The sequence below is a fragment of the Mobula birostris genome, chromosome 16 (assembly GCF_030028105.1).
Source record: "Mobula birostris isolate sMobBir1 chromosome 16, sMobBir1.hap1, whole genome shotgun sequence".
In the NCBI taxonomy this organism is placed as follows: Eukaryota; Metazoa; Chordata; class Chondrichthyes; order Myliobatiformes; family Myliobatidae; genus Mobula; species Mobula birostris.
The window spans coordinates 2,302,337-2,322,627 of NC_092385.1; the positions used below are offsets into that span (position 1 = coordinate 2,302,337).

The window sequence follows — 20,291 nt, forward strand, 5'->3', positions numbered from 1 at the left end:
TCTGTCCAACCCTTTCAACATTCGAAATGTTTCTATGAGATCCCCTCTCATTCTTCTATACTCTAATGAATATAATCCAAGAGCCGACAAACGCTCCTCATATGTTAGCCCCTGCATTCCAGGAATCATCCTCGTAAATCCTCTCTGAACTCTCTCCAACATCAGTACATCCTTTCTCAGATACGGGACCCAAAACTGCACACAGTATTCCAAATGAGGTCTCACTAATGCCCTATACAGCCTCATCAACACCTCCTTATTCTTATACACTATTCCTCTTGGAATGAATGCCAATATAGCATTTGCTTTCCTTACCGCCGATCCAACTTGGTGGTTAGCCTTTAGGGTATCCTGCACGAGGACCCCCAAGCCCCTTTGCACTTCTGATTTTTGAATTTTCTCCCCATCTAAATAATAATCTGCCCGATTATTTCTTCTTCCGAAATGTACAACCCTACATTTATCAACGTTGTATCTCATCTGCCATTTCTTTGCCCACTCTCCTAAACTGACTAAGTCTCTCTGCAACCTTTCCGTCTATTCAACATTTCCTGGTCCTCCACCTATCTTGGTGTCATCCGCAAAGTTAGCCACAAAACCATTTAATCCATAATCCAAATCATCAATATACATCGTAAAAAGAAGCGGCCCCAACACCAACTCCTGTGGAACACCACTAGTAACTGGCAAGGTGAAAGAATCTGATAGGACAGTGGGTCATGGAAGAAAGGAAAGGAGGTGGTGAACCATAGGGAGGTGAGGACAAGGGATGGGAAGAGAACCAGAATTGTGAATGGAAAAAGAGAAAGGGGGAGGGGGAGAAATCACAAAAGGGAATATGAGTGTGGCCACATTGTGGCACCAGAGGAGACCATGAAGCGATATGTCAGAATAGGAAGTCAAAATGAAATGGGCTGCCACCAGAAAATCCTACCTGCTATAGCAAATGTATCAAAGGTGCTCGACAAAGCGGCCCGCAGCATCTCTCTCCACAGTTACTGCTTGGAAGAGGTGAGCTTAACAGGAATGTGGGTTGAACGGAATGGGTTATAAAATGTGTACTGGAAGGTCAGCACAGAGCCAGTGGGCTGAAGGTCCACTTCCCTGCTGCTCGACTGTTTCCAATATTTTCTGTCATAACTTCAAATGTCCAGCACTGGCTGTTACAGCCCTTGGACTCAAGTTTCAGTGCACCCATCCACTTTGCCCCATGTCATCAGTAATTGCAGCGCAAGTTTCTGTGGGTGCGGGTGACACTTTCGAATAGGAATTGTGGACTCTCCACAGGACAGATCTGCACGGTTGGTACTGTTCAATAGGTTAAGCATATGCCACATGAGAGGCATAGATAAGGTGAAAGCATTCTATCTTTCTCACCAGAGTTGGGAAGCCAAGAACTAGAGGGCACAAGTTTAAGGTGAGAGGGGAGAGGTTTAGGCAGAACTTTTTTGTTTTATCTATGTGGAATCAGCTGCCAAAGGAACTGGGAGAGGCAGGCACACTGACATTTAAAAGATAGTTGGACAGATCCATGGAAGGGAATTGTTCAGAGAAATATGAGCCAAACACTAGCAAATCGACCAGTTGGGCTTAAGGGCCTGTTTTTTTTACTATATAACGGCGACTCTACTCAGGAGAAAATTAATTTATGAAATAATGTAGGTAAATAATGGTTCTTTAGATAATTCAGGGACTTTCCAGATTATGGAAGACCTGACCTACAACAATCCACGCAAACTCTGCAATAAATTAAGAATTTTTCAAGATAGCAAAATTTGTTACAGAAAATGCAAGTATCTCCTGGAGTTATAGAACTGCGGTAGCAGCTAGTTACTTCAAAAGACATCATCTTTTTAAAAAAATTACACGCAACTTCCTGGCAGTAATAAGACACCATTGTCTTGAACACAGCTGCTACTTCACAACAGGAAGCCACTCAAATCATTTGCTTTGGAAACTGCTAAGGCAATCTCATCGGCTGACTTTTGTAAGAATCATCAATCAATTTAACATCCTTTGATACTAAAAGGCCATCAATTGTGTTTCATTGTAACTATACAGGGGAAGGCAATAAATCAATGTTTGTTCTGATTGACCCTCATTGAAGTTTCTGAGCTGTGGAACAATCTACGACAATTTTCAGAAATCGATCTCTTGCGTGTCCCAGGGGCTCCCCGTATTCAGTCAAGCTCATGAAACAAGGAAGTTAAACATTCAACCACCCCCCCAAAAAAAACATGTCCATTATTTTGTATGCAGTTTCATTAATAGACACAGAGGTTACAGCAAGTGCAGTAGCGGGGTAGAAAATGAAATGTCATCATTTGGAAGTCTGGCAATTCTCTCTGGTCAAATCTTCATACTAATCTCATATGACAGGACAGACAGTTAACAATATTTTCTCTTGGAATTTAACTGAAACAGTTTGTCAGAAACAGAGTACTTCAGTAATGGGCTGCCAGGTCCAGCATGAGAGTAGCAGCAAGCTTGGAGGACCATGTGGATGGAGAAGCCACATTGACACTGTTGTCTCTGCTCTGGCAGAGTTGCTGTCACTGACATTCTTTGTACATGGTTTGGTCTGGGTGGTGACAGCAGTAAACCTTCTTGATGGGCGACCAAGGGATTCATGGATACGAGAAGGCCCTTTCCTCCCAAACAACCCCAATACATAGGAAGCAAATACAGTTCGAAGTACATTAAAGCATTTCTATGCCTCCATACTATACTGCCCTGAGATTCCTTTTATTTGACCATAAGATAATAAGACGTAGGAGCAGAACAAGGCCATTTGGCCCATCAAGTCTGCTCCGTCATTCCATCATGACCAATTTATTATCCCCCCCAAACCTCATTCTCTTCCTTCTCTTTGTAACCTTTCCTGCCCTGACTAATCAAGAACCTATCAACCAATGCTTTAAATATACGCAATGATTTGACCTCCCCCACTACCTGTGGCAATGAATTTCTACAGATTCACTCTGAAAGAAATTCCTCATCTCCGTTCCAAATTGATGTCCTTCTATTAAGACTGTACCCTCTGGTCCTAGGCTCCCCCACTATCATCAGAGGTCCTTTCAATATTTGATAGGTTTCAATGAAATTCCCCCTCATTCTTCTAAACTCCAGCGAGTACAGACCACAGCTATCAAAAGCTAATATATTAACCCTTTCATTCCAAGCATCATTCGCATGAACCTCTAGACCCTCTCTAATGTCAGCACATCTTTTCTTAAATAAGTGGCCCCAAAACCTGCATAATACTTCCAGTGCAGAGTGCAGAATGCCTTATAAAGCCTCAGCATTATATCCTTGCTCTTATATTCTAAACCTCTCATAATGAATGCCTTCCTCACCAACTCAGCTTGCAAATTAACCTTTAGGGAATATTGCACAAGGTCACCTATGTCCATTCGCACCTCTGTTTTTGAATATTCTCTCCATTTAGAAAATAGTCAACACCTTTATTCCCTCTACAAAATGAATGGCCCCACACGCCCCTACACTGTATTCCATCTGCCATTGCTTTGCCCATTCTCCAAATCTGTCCAGGTCCTCCTGCAGGCTACCTGCCCCTCCACCAACCTTCGTATTGTCTGCAGACTTGCCACAAAGCCATCAACCTTATCATCCAAATAATAGATATATAACATGAAAAGAAGCGGTCCCAACACCAACCCCTGTGGAATACCACAGCTAACCAGAAAACACTCCCTCTTTGCCTTCTGCCAATCAACCAATGCTCTATCCATGCTGGTATCTTTCCTGTTAATACCATCGGCTCTTAACTTGATAAGCAGCCTCAATGTCGCACCTCGTCAAAGGCCTTTTGACAATCCAAGTACACAACATCCACCAATTCTCCTTTGTCTATTCTGCTTGTTATTTCCTCAAAGAATTCCAACAAATTTGTTAGGTAAGATTTTCCTTTGAGTAAACCATGCTGACTACGGCCTATATTATTGTGTGTCTCCAAGTACTCCAAGACCTCATCCTTAATAATCCACTCCAACATCTTCCCAACCACTGAAGTCAGACTAACTGGCCTAAAGTTTTCTTTCTTCTGCCTCTCTCCCTTCTTAAAGAGTAGAGTGATATTTCCAAATTTCCAGTCCTCCGGCACCATTCCAGAATCCAGTGAAAGATCTTGAAAGATCACCACTAATGCTTCTGCAATTTCTTCAGCTACCTGGACCTTGGGGAGTAGTCCAACTGATCCAGGTAACTTATTTACCTTCAGACCTTTCAGCTTCCCAAGCACCTTCTCCTTAGTAATAGCAACTAATATCACCTCTGCCCACTGACACTCTGGATTTTCTGGCATAATTCTAGTGCCTTCCATAGTGAAGACTGACACAGAATACTTACTAAGTTCATCCACTATTGCAATCCAATATCCACTCTCACCTCTATTTCTCCATGTATTTGAAAAAAAAAGTTTGTTATCCTCATACTATTGGCTAGCTTACCTTCATACTTTATCTCTTCCTCCCTTATAATTTTTTTAGTTGTCTTCTGTTGGTTTTTAAAAGTTTCCCAATCCTTTCTAACTTCCCACTAATTTTTGCTATATTATATGCCCTCACTTTTGCTTTTACACTGTCTTTGACTTCCCTTGTCAGCCACGGTTGCCTTATCCTCCCCTTAGAATGCTTCATCTTTGGGATATATCTATCCCGCACCTTCTGAACTGCCCCCAGAAACTTCAGCCATTGCTGTTTTGCAGTCATCCCTGCTAGTGTCCCCTTCCAATCAACTTTGGCCAGCTCCTCTCTAATCCTTCTGTAATTTCCTTTACTCCACTGTAATACTGATACATCTGACTTTAGCTTCTCCCTTTCAAACTGCAGGGTGAATTTTGTTATGTTATGATCACTGTCCCCTAAGGATTCCTTAACCTTAAGCTCCCTAATCAAATCTGGTTCATTACACAACACCCCATCCAGAATTGCCCTTTCCCTAGTGAACTCAATCACAAGCTGCTCTTAAAAAGCCACCATGTAGGCATTCTACAAATTCCCTTTCTTGGAATCCAGTACCAACCTGATTTTCCCAATCTATCAGCATACTGAAATCCCACAAGATTATCGTAACATTGCCCTTTTTAACATGCCTTTTCAATCTCATTGCAATTTGCATCCTACATCCTGACTACTGTTCGGATGCGTGTACATAACTCCCATCAGGGTCTTTTGACTCTTGTAGTTTTATAGCTCTACCCATAAGGACTCTACATCTTCCAATCCTATGTCACCTCTTTCTAAAAATTTAATTTTAATGTTTACCAGCAGAGCCACCCACTCCCTCATCCTACCTGCCTGTCCTTTCAATACAAGCTGAATCTTATGATGTTAAGCTCCCAACTACAAATTTGATTCAGCCACGACTCAGTGATGCCCACAATGTTGCACCTGCCAATCTCTAATTGTGCTACAAGATCAAACATTCCATATACTGCGAGTAATAAAATATAACATCTTCAGTCTTGTATTCATCAGCATTTTCGATTTTACCCCATGTTACATGTGAATTCATCCCACTAACTGCAATTTTGCCCTATCATCTGCTTGTTCTTCCTCACAGTCTCACTTGGGGTTATTCACAGTAAAACAAATATCGACAAAAATATACAAGAAAGAAGCAACCAATGTGCAAAGGGAGTTAATTTTCATGGTAGATTCTTGGCCAAAGGCATAAAGCAGGAGCTAGCAGATAACTGAAAGACAAATGCACTTGGAAGGGCAACACTACAGGACGTGTGCTGAAGCCATTTAGCTGGAAAGATTATGGAGTAACTGGATTAAAGCAGATGTGCTCAAAATGACTAATGTTCCCAAAATAGCTGCAGTTGCTCTACATTTCAAAACAGGCTTTTTCTTTAGCAGCCTGGTACAGTACAACAGCAGGCAAAAATTATAAAATACCACCAACACAGACACAGATAGCCACATCCAGAAAACTCACTAAAATGGCTATGAGCCCCATTTCTTTGACCTCACCTTTGTCTTCCATTTTCTGCTCTTTGTTTGACGGGTCAATGAGTTTGATGTAAAACTGTGGTGTGTGAAAACGTACTGATGCAGATGGCTGCTGGTAACCAGGAATCACAGCTGTGGAACAAGAGTTCAGAAACTATGTTATACTGACATTTCTTAATAAACCTTTGAGAGGTCAAGCCACTATTTACTACAAGGATGCTCAGCTTCAAGCACACCAGGTAAAACTGACGGCGTAATAAATGGAAAGTGGTTTCCTAGCTTTCAGAGAACATTTGTTAGTTCTCCAGGAAAGACTTCCAGGAGATATTTAGTCAAACTAAAGGGCACAGGAATTAAGATTATTGCAGGAAATGCAATGCCCTAGTTGCTTGGTAGAGGGTGGATGATGAAGTCAGCTCCTCCAAAAGTGAAAACACTGGTCCTTTCCTCCCAAATCTATTTTCATTAGCCTTACACATATAGAGTTTAAATTACAACATTACAGGGGAATGGATACCAGAGAGCCAGAGGAATTAGTGGACAAGTTGTGGAGGCCGATGTTGGTAAGATCTCAGACAAGGTCAGGAATCAAAAGGTTAAGCATGGTGCGACTAGTATCCCGAACTGCATATATTTCAATGCAAGAAGTATCATAGGAAAGGCGGATGAGCTCAGGGCATGGATCAACACCTAGAATTATGATGTTATAGCCATCAGTGAGACTTGGTTGCTAGAGGGGCAGGACTGGCAGCTTAATATTCCCGTGTTCTGCTGCTTTAGATGTGACAAAGTGGGAGGGATTAAAGGAGGGGTGGTGACATTACTAGTCGGGGAAAATGTCATGGCAGTGCTCAGTCAGGACAGACTGAAGGTATCAGAAATGATCGGGCAGGTGTGGTTTGGGATTGGCTGCCTTCTAGCAAAAATGTACTTGGAAAAGTGAGAAGACTTCAAAAACAAAACTTTGAGAGTACAAAGGTTGTACATGCCTGTCCGAATAAAAGGTAAAGATAACACGTGCAGGGAACCTTGGTTTTCAAGAGATATTGAGGCCCTAGTTAAGACAAAAAAGGAAGTGCACAGCAGGTACAGACAAGAAGGAACTAATGAGGTGCTTATTGAGTACAAAAATGCTTAAGAAAGAAATCAGGAAGGCAAAAAGGTATGAAGTTGCTCTAGCAGACAGGGTGAAGGAGAATCCTAAGGGATTCTACAGATATTTTAAGAGCAAAAGGATTGCAAGTCACAAAATTGGTCCTCTAGAAGACGAGAATGGTAATCCACATATGGAGCCAAAGGAGATTGGGGGGGGGGGGGGGGGAGGAGATCTTAAAAGCATTCTTTGCATATTTACTTGGGAAGCGGTTACATAGTCTATAGAAGTGAGGCAAAGCACCATCAACTTCATGGACCCTGTAGAGATCACAGAGGAGGAGGTGCTTGCTACCCTGAGGCAAATCAGGGTGGATAAAACCATAGGGCCTGACAAGGTGTTTCCTCGAACCTTATGGGAGGTAAGTACAGACATTGCCAGGGCGCTAGCAGATATATTTAAGGCATCCTTACTGAGAGGAGATGTACCAGAGAATTGGAGGATGGCTAATGCTGTTCTGTTGTTTAAAAAAAGCTCTAAACAGAAACCAGGAAGTTATAGACCGGTCAGTCTGGCATCAGTTGTGGGAAAGTTATTGGAAGGTATTCTAAGAGACCGGGTATATAAGGATTTGGATAGACATGGACTGATTAAGGATAGTCAGCATGGCTTCATGCATGGTAGGTCACGCCTAATCAACCTTATCAAGTTTTTTTGAGAAAGTTATCAGGAATGTGGATGAAGGCAAGGCAGTGGATGTTGTCCACATGGACTAATTTGGACTTTAGTCAGGCATTTGACAAGGTCTTGCATGTGAGGCTGGTCAAGAAGGGTCAGTTGCTCGGCATTCAGTATGAAGTAGTAAATTGGATTAGACATTGGCTTTGTGGGAGAAGTTAGAGAGTGGTAGCAGAGGGTTGCCTCTCTGACTGGAGGCCTGTGACCAGTGGTGTGCTGCAGGGATTGGTGCTGGGTCCTTTGTTGTTTGTCACCTATATCAATGATCTGGATGATATTATGGTTAACTGGATCACCAATTTGCAGATGACACCAAGGTTGGGGGTGTAGTGGACACTGAGGAAGGCTATCATGGCTTGCAAAGGGATCTGCATCAGCTGAAAAATTGTGCTGATAAGTGACAGATAGAATTTAATGTAGACAAGTGTGAGGGTTTGCACTTCAGTTGGTCTTACACAATGAACGATAAGGCACTGAGAACTGTAGCAGAACAAAGGAATGTTATGTTTAAGATGCACAAGATGTCAGCGAGGACTAATTTGGAGTATTGTCTGCAGTTTTGGTCACCACCTACAGCAAAGATGTAAACAAGGTTGAAAGAGTGCAGAGAAAATTTCCAAGAATGTTGCTGGGGCTAGAGGGCCTGAGTTATAAAGGTAAGGTTGAATAGGTTAGGACTGTATTCTTTAGAATACAGAAGATTGAGAGGAGATTTGATAGAGGTATACAAAATTATGAGGGTAAATGCAAGCAGGCTTTTTCCACTGAGGTTGGGTGGGACTTCAAGCAGAGGTTGAGGGCACATGCGTGAAATGGAAGGGATGCGGGTAAGGGTACCGTTGATGGTGGAGGAAAAGAAGTCCCTGTTTTTGAAGGAGGAGGACATCTTTATTCTGGAATGAAAAGTCTCAACCTGAGAGCAGATGCGGTGGAGATGGAGTAAATGAGGGAAGGGGATGGCACTTTTACAACTGACAGGGTGGGAAGAGGTATAGTCCACGTAACTGTGAGAATCAGTGGGGTTAGAAAAGATCAGTGGATAAACTATTTCCAGAGATAGTGACAGAGATTGAGAAAGGGGAAGGAGGTGTCAGAATATGGCCCAGGTAAACTTGAGGGCAGGGTGGAAGTTGGATGCATGGTTGATGAAGCTGACAAGCTCCACATGAGCGCAGGAAGAAGCACCAATGCAGTCGGCGTAGCATAGGAAAATCTGGGGAACGATACCAGTGTAGGCTTGGAATGTAGACTTTTCCACATAGCCAACAAAGAAGTAGGCATGGGGAGACCCATGCAAGTGCTCATGGCTACACCTCTTGTTTGAAGGAAGTGGGAGGGGCCAAAGAATAAATTATTGAGAGTGAGGATAAGTTCTGCCAGATGGAGGAGAATGGTGGTGGAGTGCACCTGGTGTCCAGAAAGAAGCAGAGGGCTTTAAGGCCAACCTAATGGGGGATGGAGGTAGAAAGGGACTCGATAACCTTAGTGAAAATGAGACGACCAGGGGCAGGGAACTTGAGGTCATTGAAAAGATCAAGAGCATGTGAAATGTCACGGATGTACAGTGCTTATAGAAAGTATTCACCCCCTTGGATGTTTTCATGTTTTACAACACTGAATCACAATGGATTTAATTTGGCTTTTTTAAAGCACTGATCAATAGAAAAAGATTCTTTCATGTCAAAGTGAAACAGATCTCTACAAAGTGATCTGAATTAATTACACAAAATAATTGATTGTATAATTACTCACCTCCTTCAAGTCAGTATTTAGTAGACACATCAAAGTTGCTGGTGAACGCAGCAGGCTAGGCAGCATCTCTAGGAATAGGTACAGTCGACGTTTCGGGCTGAGACCCTTTGTCAGGACTAACTAAAAGAACAGCTAGTAAGAGATTTGAAAGTGGGAAATTTAGATCTCCCCCTCCCACTTTCAAATCTCTTACTAGTTCTTCTTTCAGTTAGTCCTGACTAAGGGTCTCGGCCCGAAATGTCAACTGTATCTCTTCCTAGAGATGCTGCCTAGTCTGCTGCGTTCACCAGCAACTTTGATGTTTGTTGCTTGAATTTCCAGTATCTGCAGATTTCCTCGTGTTTGAGTATTTAGTAGACGCACCTTTGGCAGCAATTACAGCCTTGAGTCTGTGTGGATAGGTCTCCATCAGCTTTGCACATCTGGACATTGCAATTTTTTCCCCATTCTTCTTTACAAAACTGCCCAAGCTCTGTCAGGTTGCATGGTAATCATGAGTGAACAGCCCTTTTCAAGTCCAGCCACAAATTCCCAATTGGACTGAGGTCTGCACTCTGACTTGGCCACTCCAGGACATTAACTTTGTTGTTGTTAAGCCATTTCTGTGTAACTATGGATTTATGCTCAGGGTCACTGTCTTGCTGGAAAACAAATCTTCTCCTGAGTCGCAGTTCTGTTTCAGAAGAGATCATGTTTACCTCCAGGATTTCCCTGTATTTTACTGCATTCGTTTTACCCTCTAACTTCACAAGCCTTCCAGGGCCTGCTGCAGTGAAGCATCCCCACAGCATGATGCAGCCACCAACATGCTTCATGATAGGGATGGAGTGTTTTTGATGATGTGTGGTGTTTGGCTTACAGCAAACATAGCATTTAGCCTGATGGTCAAAGTGTTTAATTTTGGTTTCATCAGACCATAGAACCTTCTTCCAGCTGACTTCAGAATCTCCCACATGCCTTCTGGCAAACTCTATCCAAGATTTCATGTGAGTTTTTTTTCCCAACAGTGGTTTTCTCTTTGCCACTCTCCCATAAAGCTGCGACTAGTGAAGCACCCGGGCAACAGTTGTTGTATGCTCAGTCTCTCACATCTCAGCTACTAAAGCTTGTAACTCCTCCAGAGTTGCCATAGGTTTCTTGGTGTCCTCCTTCACTAGACCCCATCTTACACAGTTTTTGAGGACGGCCTGCTCTAGTCAGATTTACAGCTGTGCCATATTCTTTCCATTTCTTGATGATTGATTTAATTGTACTCCAAGGGATATTCAGTGACTCAGAAATTTTCTTGTATCCATTCCCTGACTTGTGTTTATCAAAAACCATTTTGTGGAGTTGCTCAGTGTGTTCTCTTCTCTTCACGGTGTAGTTTTTATCAGGATACATACTCACCAGAGGTTGGACCTTCCAGATACAGGTGTATCTTTACTACAATCAACTGAAACACCTTGACTGCCCACAGGCGATCTCCATTTAGCAAATTATGTGACTTCTAAAACCATTTGGCTGCACCAGTGATGATCTGGTGTGTCATATTAAAGGGGCTGACTACTTATGCAATCAGTTACTTTGTGTTTTATATTTGTAATGAATTTTGATCACTTTTGTAGAAATCTGTTTTCACTTTGACACAAAAGAGTCTTTCAGTTGATCAGTGCCAATAAAGACAAATTAAATCCACTGTCATTCAATGTTGTAAAACAATAAAATGTGAAAACTACGGGTGGGAATACTTTTTATAAGCACCGTAGATAGGAAGGGACCGAACCAGGGGATAAAACAGAGTCAATGTATGCAAATACAAGTTCTGTGGGGCAGAAACATGCAGAAAAATGGATCTATCTGGAGAGGCAAATTTATGGATCTTGAGAAGGAGTTAGAAACGGGAGGTGTGGGGTCAGGGAATTATGAGGTTTGTGACAGTGGATGGGCAACCCCCAGAGCAAATAAGGTCAGTGATGGTGTGGGTAACAATGGCTTGGCACTCCTTAGTGGAGTCTGTTCAAGGGGTAAGAAAGAGGAAGTGTCTGAGAGTTGTCATCTGGCCTCATCAAGGTGGTGTTCAGACTAGTACAGGACTCCTCTTATCTGCAGGTTTGATGATGAGGTTAGAATTAGGGTGGAGAAAGTGGAGAGCAGCACATTCGAAAAGAATGAGATTAAAATCGGAAAGAGTAATAGTAAACATAGAAAACCTACAGCACAATACAGGCCCTTTGGCCCACAATGCTGTGCTGAACACGTACCTACTTTAGAAATTACCTCGGGTTACCCATAGCCCTCTATTTTTCTAAACTCCATGTACCCATCCAGGAGTCTCTCAAAAGACCCTATTGTATCTGCCTCCACCACCATTGCCAGCAGCTCATTCCATGCACTCACCACTCTACCCGACATCTCTTCTGTACCTACTTCCAAGCACCATAAAACTGTGCCCTCTTGTTTTAACCATTTCAGCCCTGGGAAACAGCCTCCGACTATCAACACGATCAATGACTCTCATCATCTTATACACCTCTATCAGGTCACCTCTCATCTTCTGCCACTCCAAGGAGAAAAGGCTGGGTTCACACAACCTATTCTCATAAGGCATGCTCCCCAATCCAGGCAACAGCCTTGTAAATCTCCTCTGCACCCTTTCTATAGTTTCCACATCCTTCCTGTAGGGAGGTGACCAGAACTCAGCACAGTACTCTGAGCGGGGTCTGACCAGGGTCCCATATAGCTGTAACATTACCTCTCGGCTCTTAAACTCAAACCCACAGTTGATGAAGGCCAATGCACCGTATGCCTTCTTAACCACAGAGTCAACCTGCGCAGCAGCTTTGAGTGTCCTATGGACTCGGACCCCAAGATCCCTCTGATCCTCCACACTGCCAGGAGCCTTACCATTAATGCTATATTCTGCCATCATATTTTACCTACCAAAATGAACCACCTCACACTTATCTGGGTTGAACTCCATCTGCCACTTCTCAGCCCAGTTTTGCATCCTTTCGATGCCCCGCTGTAACTTCTGACAGCCCTCCACACTATCCACAGCACCCCCAACCTTTGTGTCATCAGCAAATTTACTAACCCATCCCTCCACTTCCTCATCCAGGTCATTTATAAAAATCACGAAGAGAAGGTGTCCCAGAAAAGATCCCTGAGGCATACCACTGGTCACCGATGGTAAAGTCGAGACAAGTTATCACCTCGTCGCCAGTCAGCAATGAAAAGATCCAGAAGAGGCAGAAGACCAGAGAGGGGTTTCCAGGAAGAGGAGGAGAGTTGGATATGGAAGAAGAGGTCAATGGTGTAGGGTGAACAGTCCTTGCCAAAGAAGTAGGCACAGAGACAGGCACAGAAGAAGAGTTCAATGTTATGGTGGCGCAGAACTCACTGAGGCATGGGCACAGAAGGACAGAGGTGAGGCCTTTGCTGAGGGCAGAATGTTCTGCCACAGAGAGGGGAAGATCAGAGGGAACTGTGAAGACCTGACATGAATGAGAGCTGGGGTTGGAGGGGAGAAGAGGGTTGGTAGAGTCTGAGGAGAGGGGAGGGTTGGGGTGTTCATGGAAGGTAGGGTAGGAGGAAGATGGAGCTTCCAAGGACTCGAGAGCTGGCGGTGGGACCTGAGAGACATGGGATGGCAGAGTGGTGGTGGGGGAAGGGGAGACTGCGGTTCCAACGGCAGCACGTAAAGACCAGGTCTGGAGGTGTTGGCAGTCAAGGTCCAGTCCGGAATTGTAATTGGAGGTTGCGCAATAGGCAACAGCCTGTTGTCCACATTGTACTGTCCTGGCTTGCATATCATATGCAAGAAGGGGGCATGAGAAGGCCTTGGCGAGTAGGGTAAAGGAAAACCCCAAGGCATTCTTCAATTATGTGAAGAACAAAATGATGACAGGAGTGAAGGTAGGACCAATTAGATATAAAGGTGGGAAGATGTGCCTGGAGGCTGTGGAAGTGAGCGAGGTCCTCAATGAATACTTCTCTTCGGTATTCACCAATGAGAGGGAACTTGATGATGGTGAGGACAACACGAGTGAGGTTGATGTTCCAGAGCATGTTGATATTAAGGGAGAGGAGGTGTTGAAGTTGTTAAAATACATTAAGACGGATAAGTCCCCGGGGGCTGACGGAATATTCCCCAGGCTGCTCCACGAGGCGAGGGAAGAGATTGTTGAGCCTCTGGCTAGGATTTTTATGTCCTCATTGTCTACGGGAATGGTACCGGAAGATTGGAGGGAGGTGAATGTTGTCCCCTTGTTCATAAAAGGTAGCAGGGATAGTCTGGGTAATTATAGACCAGTGAGCCTTACGTCTGTGGTGGAAAAGCTTTTGGAAAAGATTCTCAGAGTTAGGATCTATGGGCATTTAGAGAATCATGGTCTGATCAGGGACAGTCAGCATGGCTTTGTGAAGGGCAGATCGTGTCTAACAAGCCTGATAAGAGTTCTTTGAGGAGGTGACCACATATACAGATGAGGGTAGTGCAGTGGACGTGATCTACATGGATTTTAGTAAGGCATTTGACAGGGTTCCACACGGTAGGCTTATTCAGAAAGTCCGAAGGCATGGGATCCAGGGAAATTTGGCCAGGTGGATTCAGAATTGGCTCGCCTGCAGAAAGCAGAGGGTCATGGTGGAGGGAGTACATTCAGATTGGAGGGTTGTGACTAGTGGTGTCCCACAAGGATTGGTTCTGGGACCTCTGCTTTTCGTGATTTTTATTAACGACCTGGATGTGGGGGTAGAAGGGTGGGTTGGCAAGTTTGCAGACGACACAAAGGTTGGTGGTGCTGTGGATAGTGTAGAGGATTGTCGAAGATTACAGAGAGACATTGATAGGATGCAGAAGTGGGCTGAGAAGTGGCAGATGGGGTTCAACCCGGAAAAGTGTGAGGTGGTACATTTTGGAAGGACCAAACTCCAAGGCAGAGTACAAAGTAAATGGCAAGATACTTGGTCGTGTGGAGGAGCAGAGGGATCTGGGGCTACTTGTCCACAGATCCCTAAAAGTTGCCTCACAGGTAGATAGGGTAGTTAAGAAAGCTTATGGAGTGTTAGCTTTCATAAGTCGAGGGATAGAGTTTAAGAGTCGCGGGGTAATGATGCAGCTCTATACAACTCTGGTTAGGCCACACTTGGAATATTGTGTCCAGTTCTGGTCGCCTCATTATAGGAAGGATGTGGGAGCATTGGAAAGGGTACAGAGGAGATTTACCAGGATGCTGCCTGGTTTAGAGAGTAAGCATCATGATCAGAGCTTAAGGGAGCTAGGGCTTTACTCTTTGGAGAGAAGGAGGATGAGAGGAGACATGATAGAGGTATACAAGATATTAAGAGGAACAGATAGAGTGGATAGGATATTGGTTTATTATTGTTAAATGTTCCAAGGTACAGTGAAAAGCTTGTCTTGCATAGTGTTCATACACAGTGATTGAGCTGGTACAAGGTAAGATAACAATGCAAGATAAAGTATTAATGATATGGAAAAAGTGATAAGGTGCAAGATCATAATGAGGAAGATTGTGAAGGTAAGAATCCATTTTATCTTACAAGAGGTCTTTGTGAACAGGGATTTTGAAAACTACAAAGCTTACCCTCAGGCTTTGGAGCTTTCTCGTAAGAGGTTTCCTTCTCACATCCTAAGTGGTCCTGTGATTCTGGCTGCATTTCGGAGAACCCCGAGTCGTAGCTGTGAATTGAATCCCTCTCTCTGCCTGGCCAGCTTGTTCCCTTTAAGAAAGCAGAGGCCAGGAGGGGCTCGGACATAGAGCTAGTGATGTGAGTACGTTGGAGGGGCCGGAAGTCTCGTTCCTGAACTTCCAGTGGCAGATTTCCATCTCCAGTTTCAGAGCCGGGACTGGTTCCAGTGGTGGGTTGCATATTATCTATCTTGGAAAGGGGTGGCTCAGGTGAGATTCGACCAGGTTGGAATGGAGGCTGGAACACATTAACTGAATATCTGTAGCAGAATACAATGCAAATATGAATCAGAATCAGGTTTATTACCACTGACATTCAGTATGTTGTGAAATCTGTTGTTTTATGGCCGCAGTACAATGCAATACATAAATAAATTACTGCAAGTTACAACAAGAAGTAGGTTAGCACATCAGCTTACAGCACCAGGAAGCACCAATCTCTGAGTGCAGGTTTTCAGGCGTTCATATCATTATACCCGATACAACATAGGAGGTGGCCATTTGGTCCATCATGGTGGTGCCAGCTCGATAGTTAGCCTTGTAACCAATGCAACAGCCTTCCTTTTGCAATATTCACTCCAATGCAACACAAATCTGCTTCCACTGGTTTTTGTACATCCCCTGTCATGGCTCAATGAGTATAATACAATTCTTATCCAGTGGAACTTTTTACCAGCGATCAGATCTAGTCATAGGTCTACTGGTTATTGATCTCCTCAGTGTAAACACTTGCTGCTAATTTTCTCTGCAAAATCTTCTCATACTTTGGAGCACAATGACTAACCAGCTGTTGATTGCAGTTACTGATTAGGCAGCAGCCTGAACTGACTGTGGTATGGTACCCAAAAAGCAGATTGCCCTTGAAGTTAGAGGGCATAGAACAGAGGCAAGTATTACCCACACGGTACATCTCGTCAAGCACAGGAGTCTATGACTTGAGAAGATGCAAGCATTTCCGAAATTGAACATAAACAATTCCCTGACAGCTGGTTGCTTGGATTTGTTCCCGATTAGAGAGGCACCATTGTCATTGGCCATATCAAAGCTGGTGACGAATCAGCAAATTGGAGTGGGATTGAAAATCTGTCTGAGTGGTGTTTCAACAATAATCTCTTACTTGCTATTAGCAAGGCCCAGGAGCTGATTATTGACTTCAGGAGGGAGAAACTGGAGGTCCATGAGCCAGTCCTTATCAGGGGATCAGAGGTGGACAGGGTCAGCAACTTTAAATTCCTCAGTGGATCTCAGAGGATCTGTTCTGGATCCAGCATGCCAGTGCCATTGCGAAGAAAGCACAGCAGCACCTCTACTTTCTTAGAAGCTTGTGAAGATTTGGCATGTCATCTAAAATTGTGACAAACTTCTATAGATGTGTGGTGGAGAGGGTACTGACTGGCTGCATCATGGCCTGCTATGGAAACACCAATGCTCTTGAACGGAAAGAGCCTACAAAAAGTAGTGGATACAGCCCAGTTCACCACAGGTAAAGTCCTTCCCACCATTGAGCGCTTGTCGCAGGGAAGCAGCATCCATCATCAAGAATCCCCACCACCCAAGGTCATGCTCTCTTATCACTGCTGCCATTCGGAAAAAGGTACAGGAATCCTCCTGATTTTGTATACCTATCGTATTTAGTCTTTCCCTGTAACTCAGGACCTCAAGGCTCAGCAACATCCTTGCCAAATTTCAAGCTTATTGTTATCTTTACACTAGGTAGGAGACCAAAACCACGTACAATAGTGCAAATCAGGGCTCAGGTAATGCAGACAAGGGCGAGGTGTTACACTTTGAGAAAACAAAGTAGGATAGGACTTGCACGGTGAGTGGTCGGGCACTGAGGAGTGCTGAAGAACAGAGGCATCTTACAATAAAGATACTTAGTTCCTTGATAAAGGCAACTTTTTGCATATTGGCCTTCATAAATCAAAGTATTGAGTACAGGTGTTGGAATGTTATGTTGAAGTTGTATAAGATATTAGTAAGGCCTAATTTCGAACATTGTGTCCAGTTCTGGTCACATACAGGAAAGATGTTAATAGACTGAAACAGTGTAGAGCAACACACACAAAATGCTGGAGGAACTCAGCAGGCCAGGCAGCACCTATGGAAAAAATGTACAGTTGACATTTCGGGAAAAAACCCTTTGGCAGGACTGGAGGGAAAAAAGAAAGCTGAGGGGTAGATTTAAAAGTGGGGGGAGTGAAGAGAGAAACAGCAGATAAACAGTGAAAGTTGGAGGGGGAGGGATGACGTAAAGGAAAGAGTTGGAGAGCAGCAGGGATCATAGCGGAAGAGCAGCAGCGAGAGTGTGTTTCACTGAACTCCAATCAAAGGGAAGATTTAAACTTCTTCAGGGTAGGCATCCCTGGAAGACATCTGCAGATTTTCTCTTATTCGTGAAAGTGGAGAGAAAATTTACAAGGATGTTATCGTGACTTGAAGACCTGAGTTATAAGGAAAGATTGAAGAGGTTAGGACTTTACTCCATGGCGTACAGGAGAATGAGGGGAGATGAGGGAACACCCTAAAGACTAACCTGTAGGTTGAGTTGGTGGTGAGGAAGGCAAATGCCATGTTACCATTTATTTCAAGAGGTCTAGAATACAAGAGCAAGGACATGATGCTGAGGCTTTATAAGGCACTGGTGAGGCCTCACCTTGAGTATTGTGAACAGTTTTGGGCTCCTCATCTTAGAAAAGATGTGCTGGCATGGGAGAGGGTCCAGAGGAGGTTCACAAGGATGATTCCAGGAATGAAAGGGTTATCATACGAAGAATGTTTGATGGCTCTGGGTCTGTATTCGCTGGAATTCAGAAGGATGGGAGGGGGGGCGGGGTGGAATCTCACTGAAGCCTTTCAAATGCTGAAAGGCCTAGACAGAGAAGATGTGGAAAGGATGTTTCCCATGTTGGGAGAAAGAGGACAAGAGGGCATAGCCTCAGGATAGAGGGGCGCCCTTTCAAAACAGAGATGCAGAGAAATTTCTTTAGCCAAAGGGTGGTAAATTTGTGGAATATGTTGCCACATGCAGCTGTGGAGGCCAGGTTGTTGGGTGTATTTAAGGTAGAGATTGATAAGTTCTTGATTGGACATGGCATCAAAGGTTACGGGGAGAAGGCCGGGAACTGGAGTTGAGGAGGAGATAGAAAAGAAGGATCAGCCATGATTGAATGGCAGAGCAGACTCGATGGGCTCCTCTGTCTTATGATCTTGATAGGGGTATACAAAATTATGAGGGTATTGATAAGGAAAATGCAAGCAGGCTGTTTCTAGAGGCTGGGTGGGACAAGAGCTAGAGGTCATGGGTTAAGGATGAAAGAAGAACTGTTTAAGACTATAACACCGAAAGACATAGGAGCAGAATTAAGTCATTTGACCCCTCGAGTTTGCTCCGTCATTCCATCAAGGCCGATTTATTGTCCCTCAACCCCATTCTCTTGCCTTCTCCCCATAACCTTTGGCACCCTGACTAATCAAGAACCTATCAACTTCCACCTTAAATATACTCAATGACTTGGCCTCCACAACAGTCTGTGGCAATGAATTCCTTAGCGTCACTACCCTCTGGCTAAAGAAATTTCTCCTCATCTCTGTTCTAAGGGGACGTCCCTCCAGTCTGAGCTGTGCCCTCTGGTCCTAGGTTCATCCACAGTAGGATACAACCTCCCTACATCCAGACCTTTCAATATTCAATAGATTGCAATGAGAATTCCCTCCCCCCCATGTTTCTAAACTCCACCAAATGTAGGCCCAGTGCCATTAAATGCTCCTCATATATTAATCCTTTGATTCCCAGAATCATTCTTGTGGATATCCTCTGGACCCTCTCCGATGTCAGTACATCTTTTCTTAGATAAGAGGCCCAAGTCTGCTCACAATACTCCAAATGCAGTCTGTCCAATGCCTCACATGCTTACCACTGACTCAACCTGCAAATTAACCTTTAGAAAATCCTGCACAGGGACTCCCAAGGCCCTTTAGACCAGTTTGGCAAATAGCCAATGCCTTTATTCCTTCTACCAAGTGCATGACATTACACTTCCCTCATTATATTCCATCTGACACTTTGCCCATTCTCCCAATTGAACTCCTTCTGCAGACTCCCTGCTTCAACATTACTTGCCTCTCCACCTGCCTTCATATCAACTGCAAACTTGGCCACAAAGCCACCAATTCTGTCATCAAAATCGTGACTTATACCATGAAAAGAAACGGCCCAACACAGACCCTTGCGAAACACCAATAGTCACTGGCAGCCAGCCAGAAAATGCCACCTTTATTCCCTCTTTCAGCCTCCTGCCAGTTAGCCAATATTCTATGCATGCTATCACCTTTCCTGTAATACCATAGCCTCTCACCTTGTTAAGCATCGTCATTTGCAGCACCTTGTCAAAGGACTTCTGAAAATCTAAATAAACAACATCCATTCATTCTTCTTCGTCTATCCTGCTTGTAATTTCCTCAAAGAATTCCAACAGATTTGTCAGGCAAGAAACCATGCCGACTTCGGCCTATTTTATCAGGTGTCTCCAAGTAACCAGAGTCCTCATCCTTAATAATGGGACTCCAACATCTTCCCAACCACTGAGGTCAGACCAACTGGCCTATAATTTTCTTGCTGCTCCCTCTCTTCCTGTTTGAAAAATGGAGTGACATTTGCAATTTTCCAGTCCTCCGGAACCATTGAAGAATCTAGTGATTCTTGAAAGATGATTACTAATGCCTCCACAATCTCTGCAAATACCTCTTTCAGAACCATGGGGTACAGTCCATCTGGTCCAGGTGATTTATCTACCTTCAGACCATTCAACTTCCCAAGCAACTTCTTCTTAGTAATAGCAACAAAGCTCATTTCTGCTCCCTGACACAACTGAATTTCAGGCATACTGTTGGGAGTCTTCCACAGCGAGGACTACGCAAGATACTTAAGTTTCTCCGCTATTTTTTTGTTCCCATTACAGTACTGCCTCTTCAGCATCATTTTCCAGCGTTCCATTATCCACACTCGTCTCTCTTTTGGTCTTTATTTGAAAAAAC

The 20,291-nt window shown here is 43.9% G+C and overlaps 1 protein-coding gene across 7 annotated transcripts in view; it reads right to left on the reverse strand.

Moving 5' to 3' along the window:
* The window catches only part of usp19 (ubiquitin specific peptidase 19), a 218,843-nt gene that overhangs the window by 24,448 nt on the left and 174,104 nt on the right, over positions 1-20,291 (reverse strand). For all 7 annotated transcript variants that reach the window (XM_072280210.1, XM_072280211.1, XM_072280213.1 and 4 more), the window contains 2 exons: positions 15,150-15,514; positions 6,000-6,110 (listed from right to left, as the gene is read on the reverse strand). In XM_072280210.1, the coding sequence (XP_072136311.1) occupies positions 6,000-6,110; positions 15,150-15,514 (476 nt within the window). The remainder of the gene's footprint in view (positions 1-5,999; positions 6,111-15,149; positions 15,515-20,291) is intronic.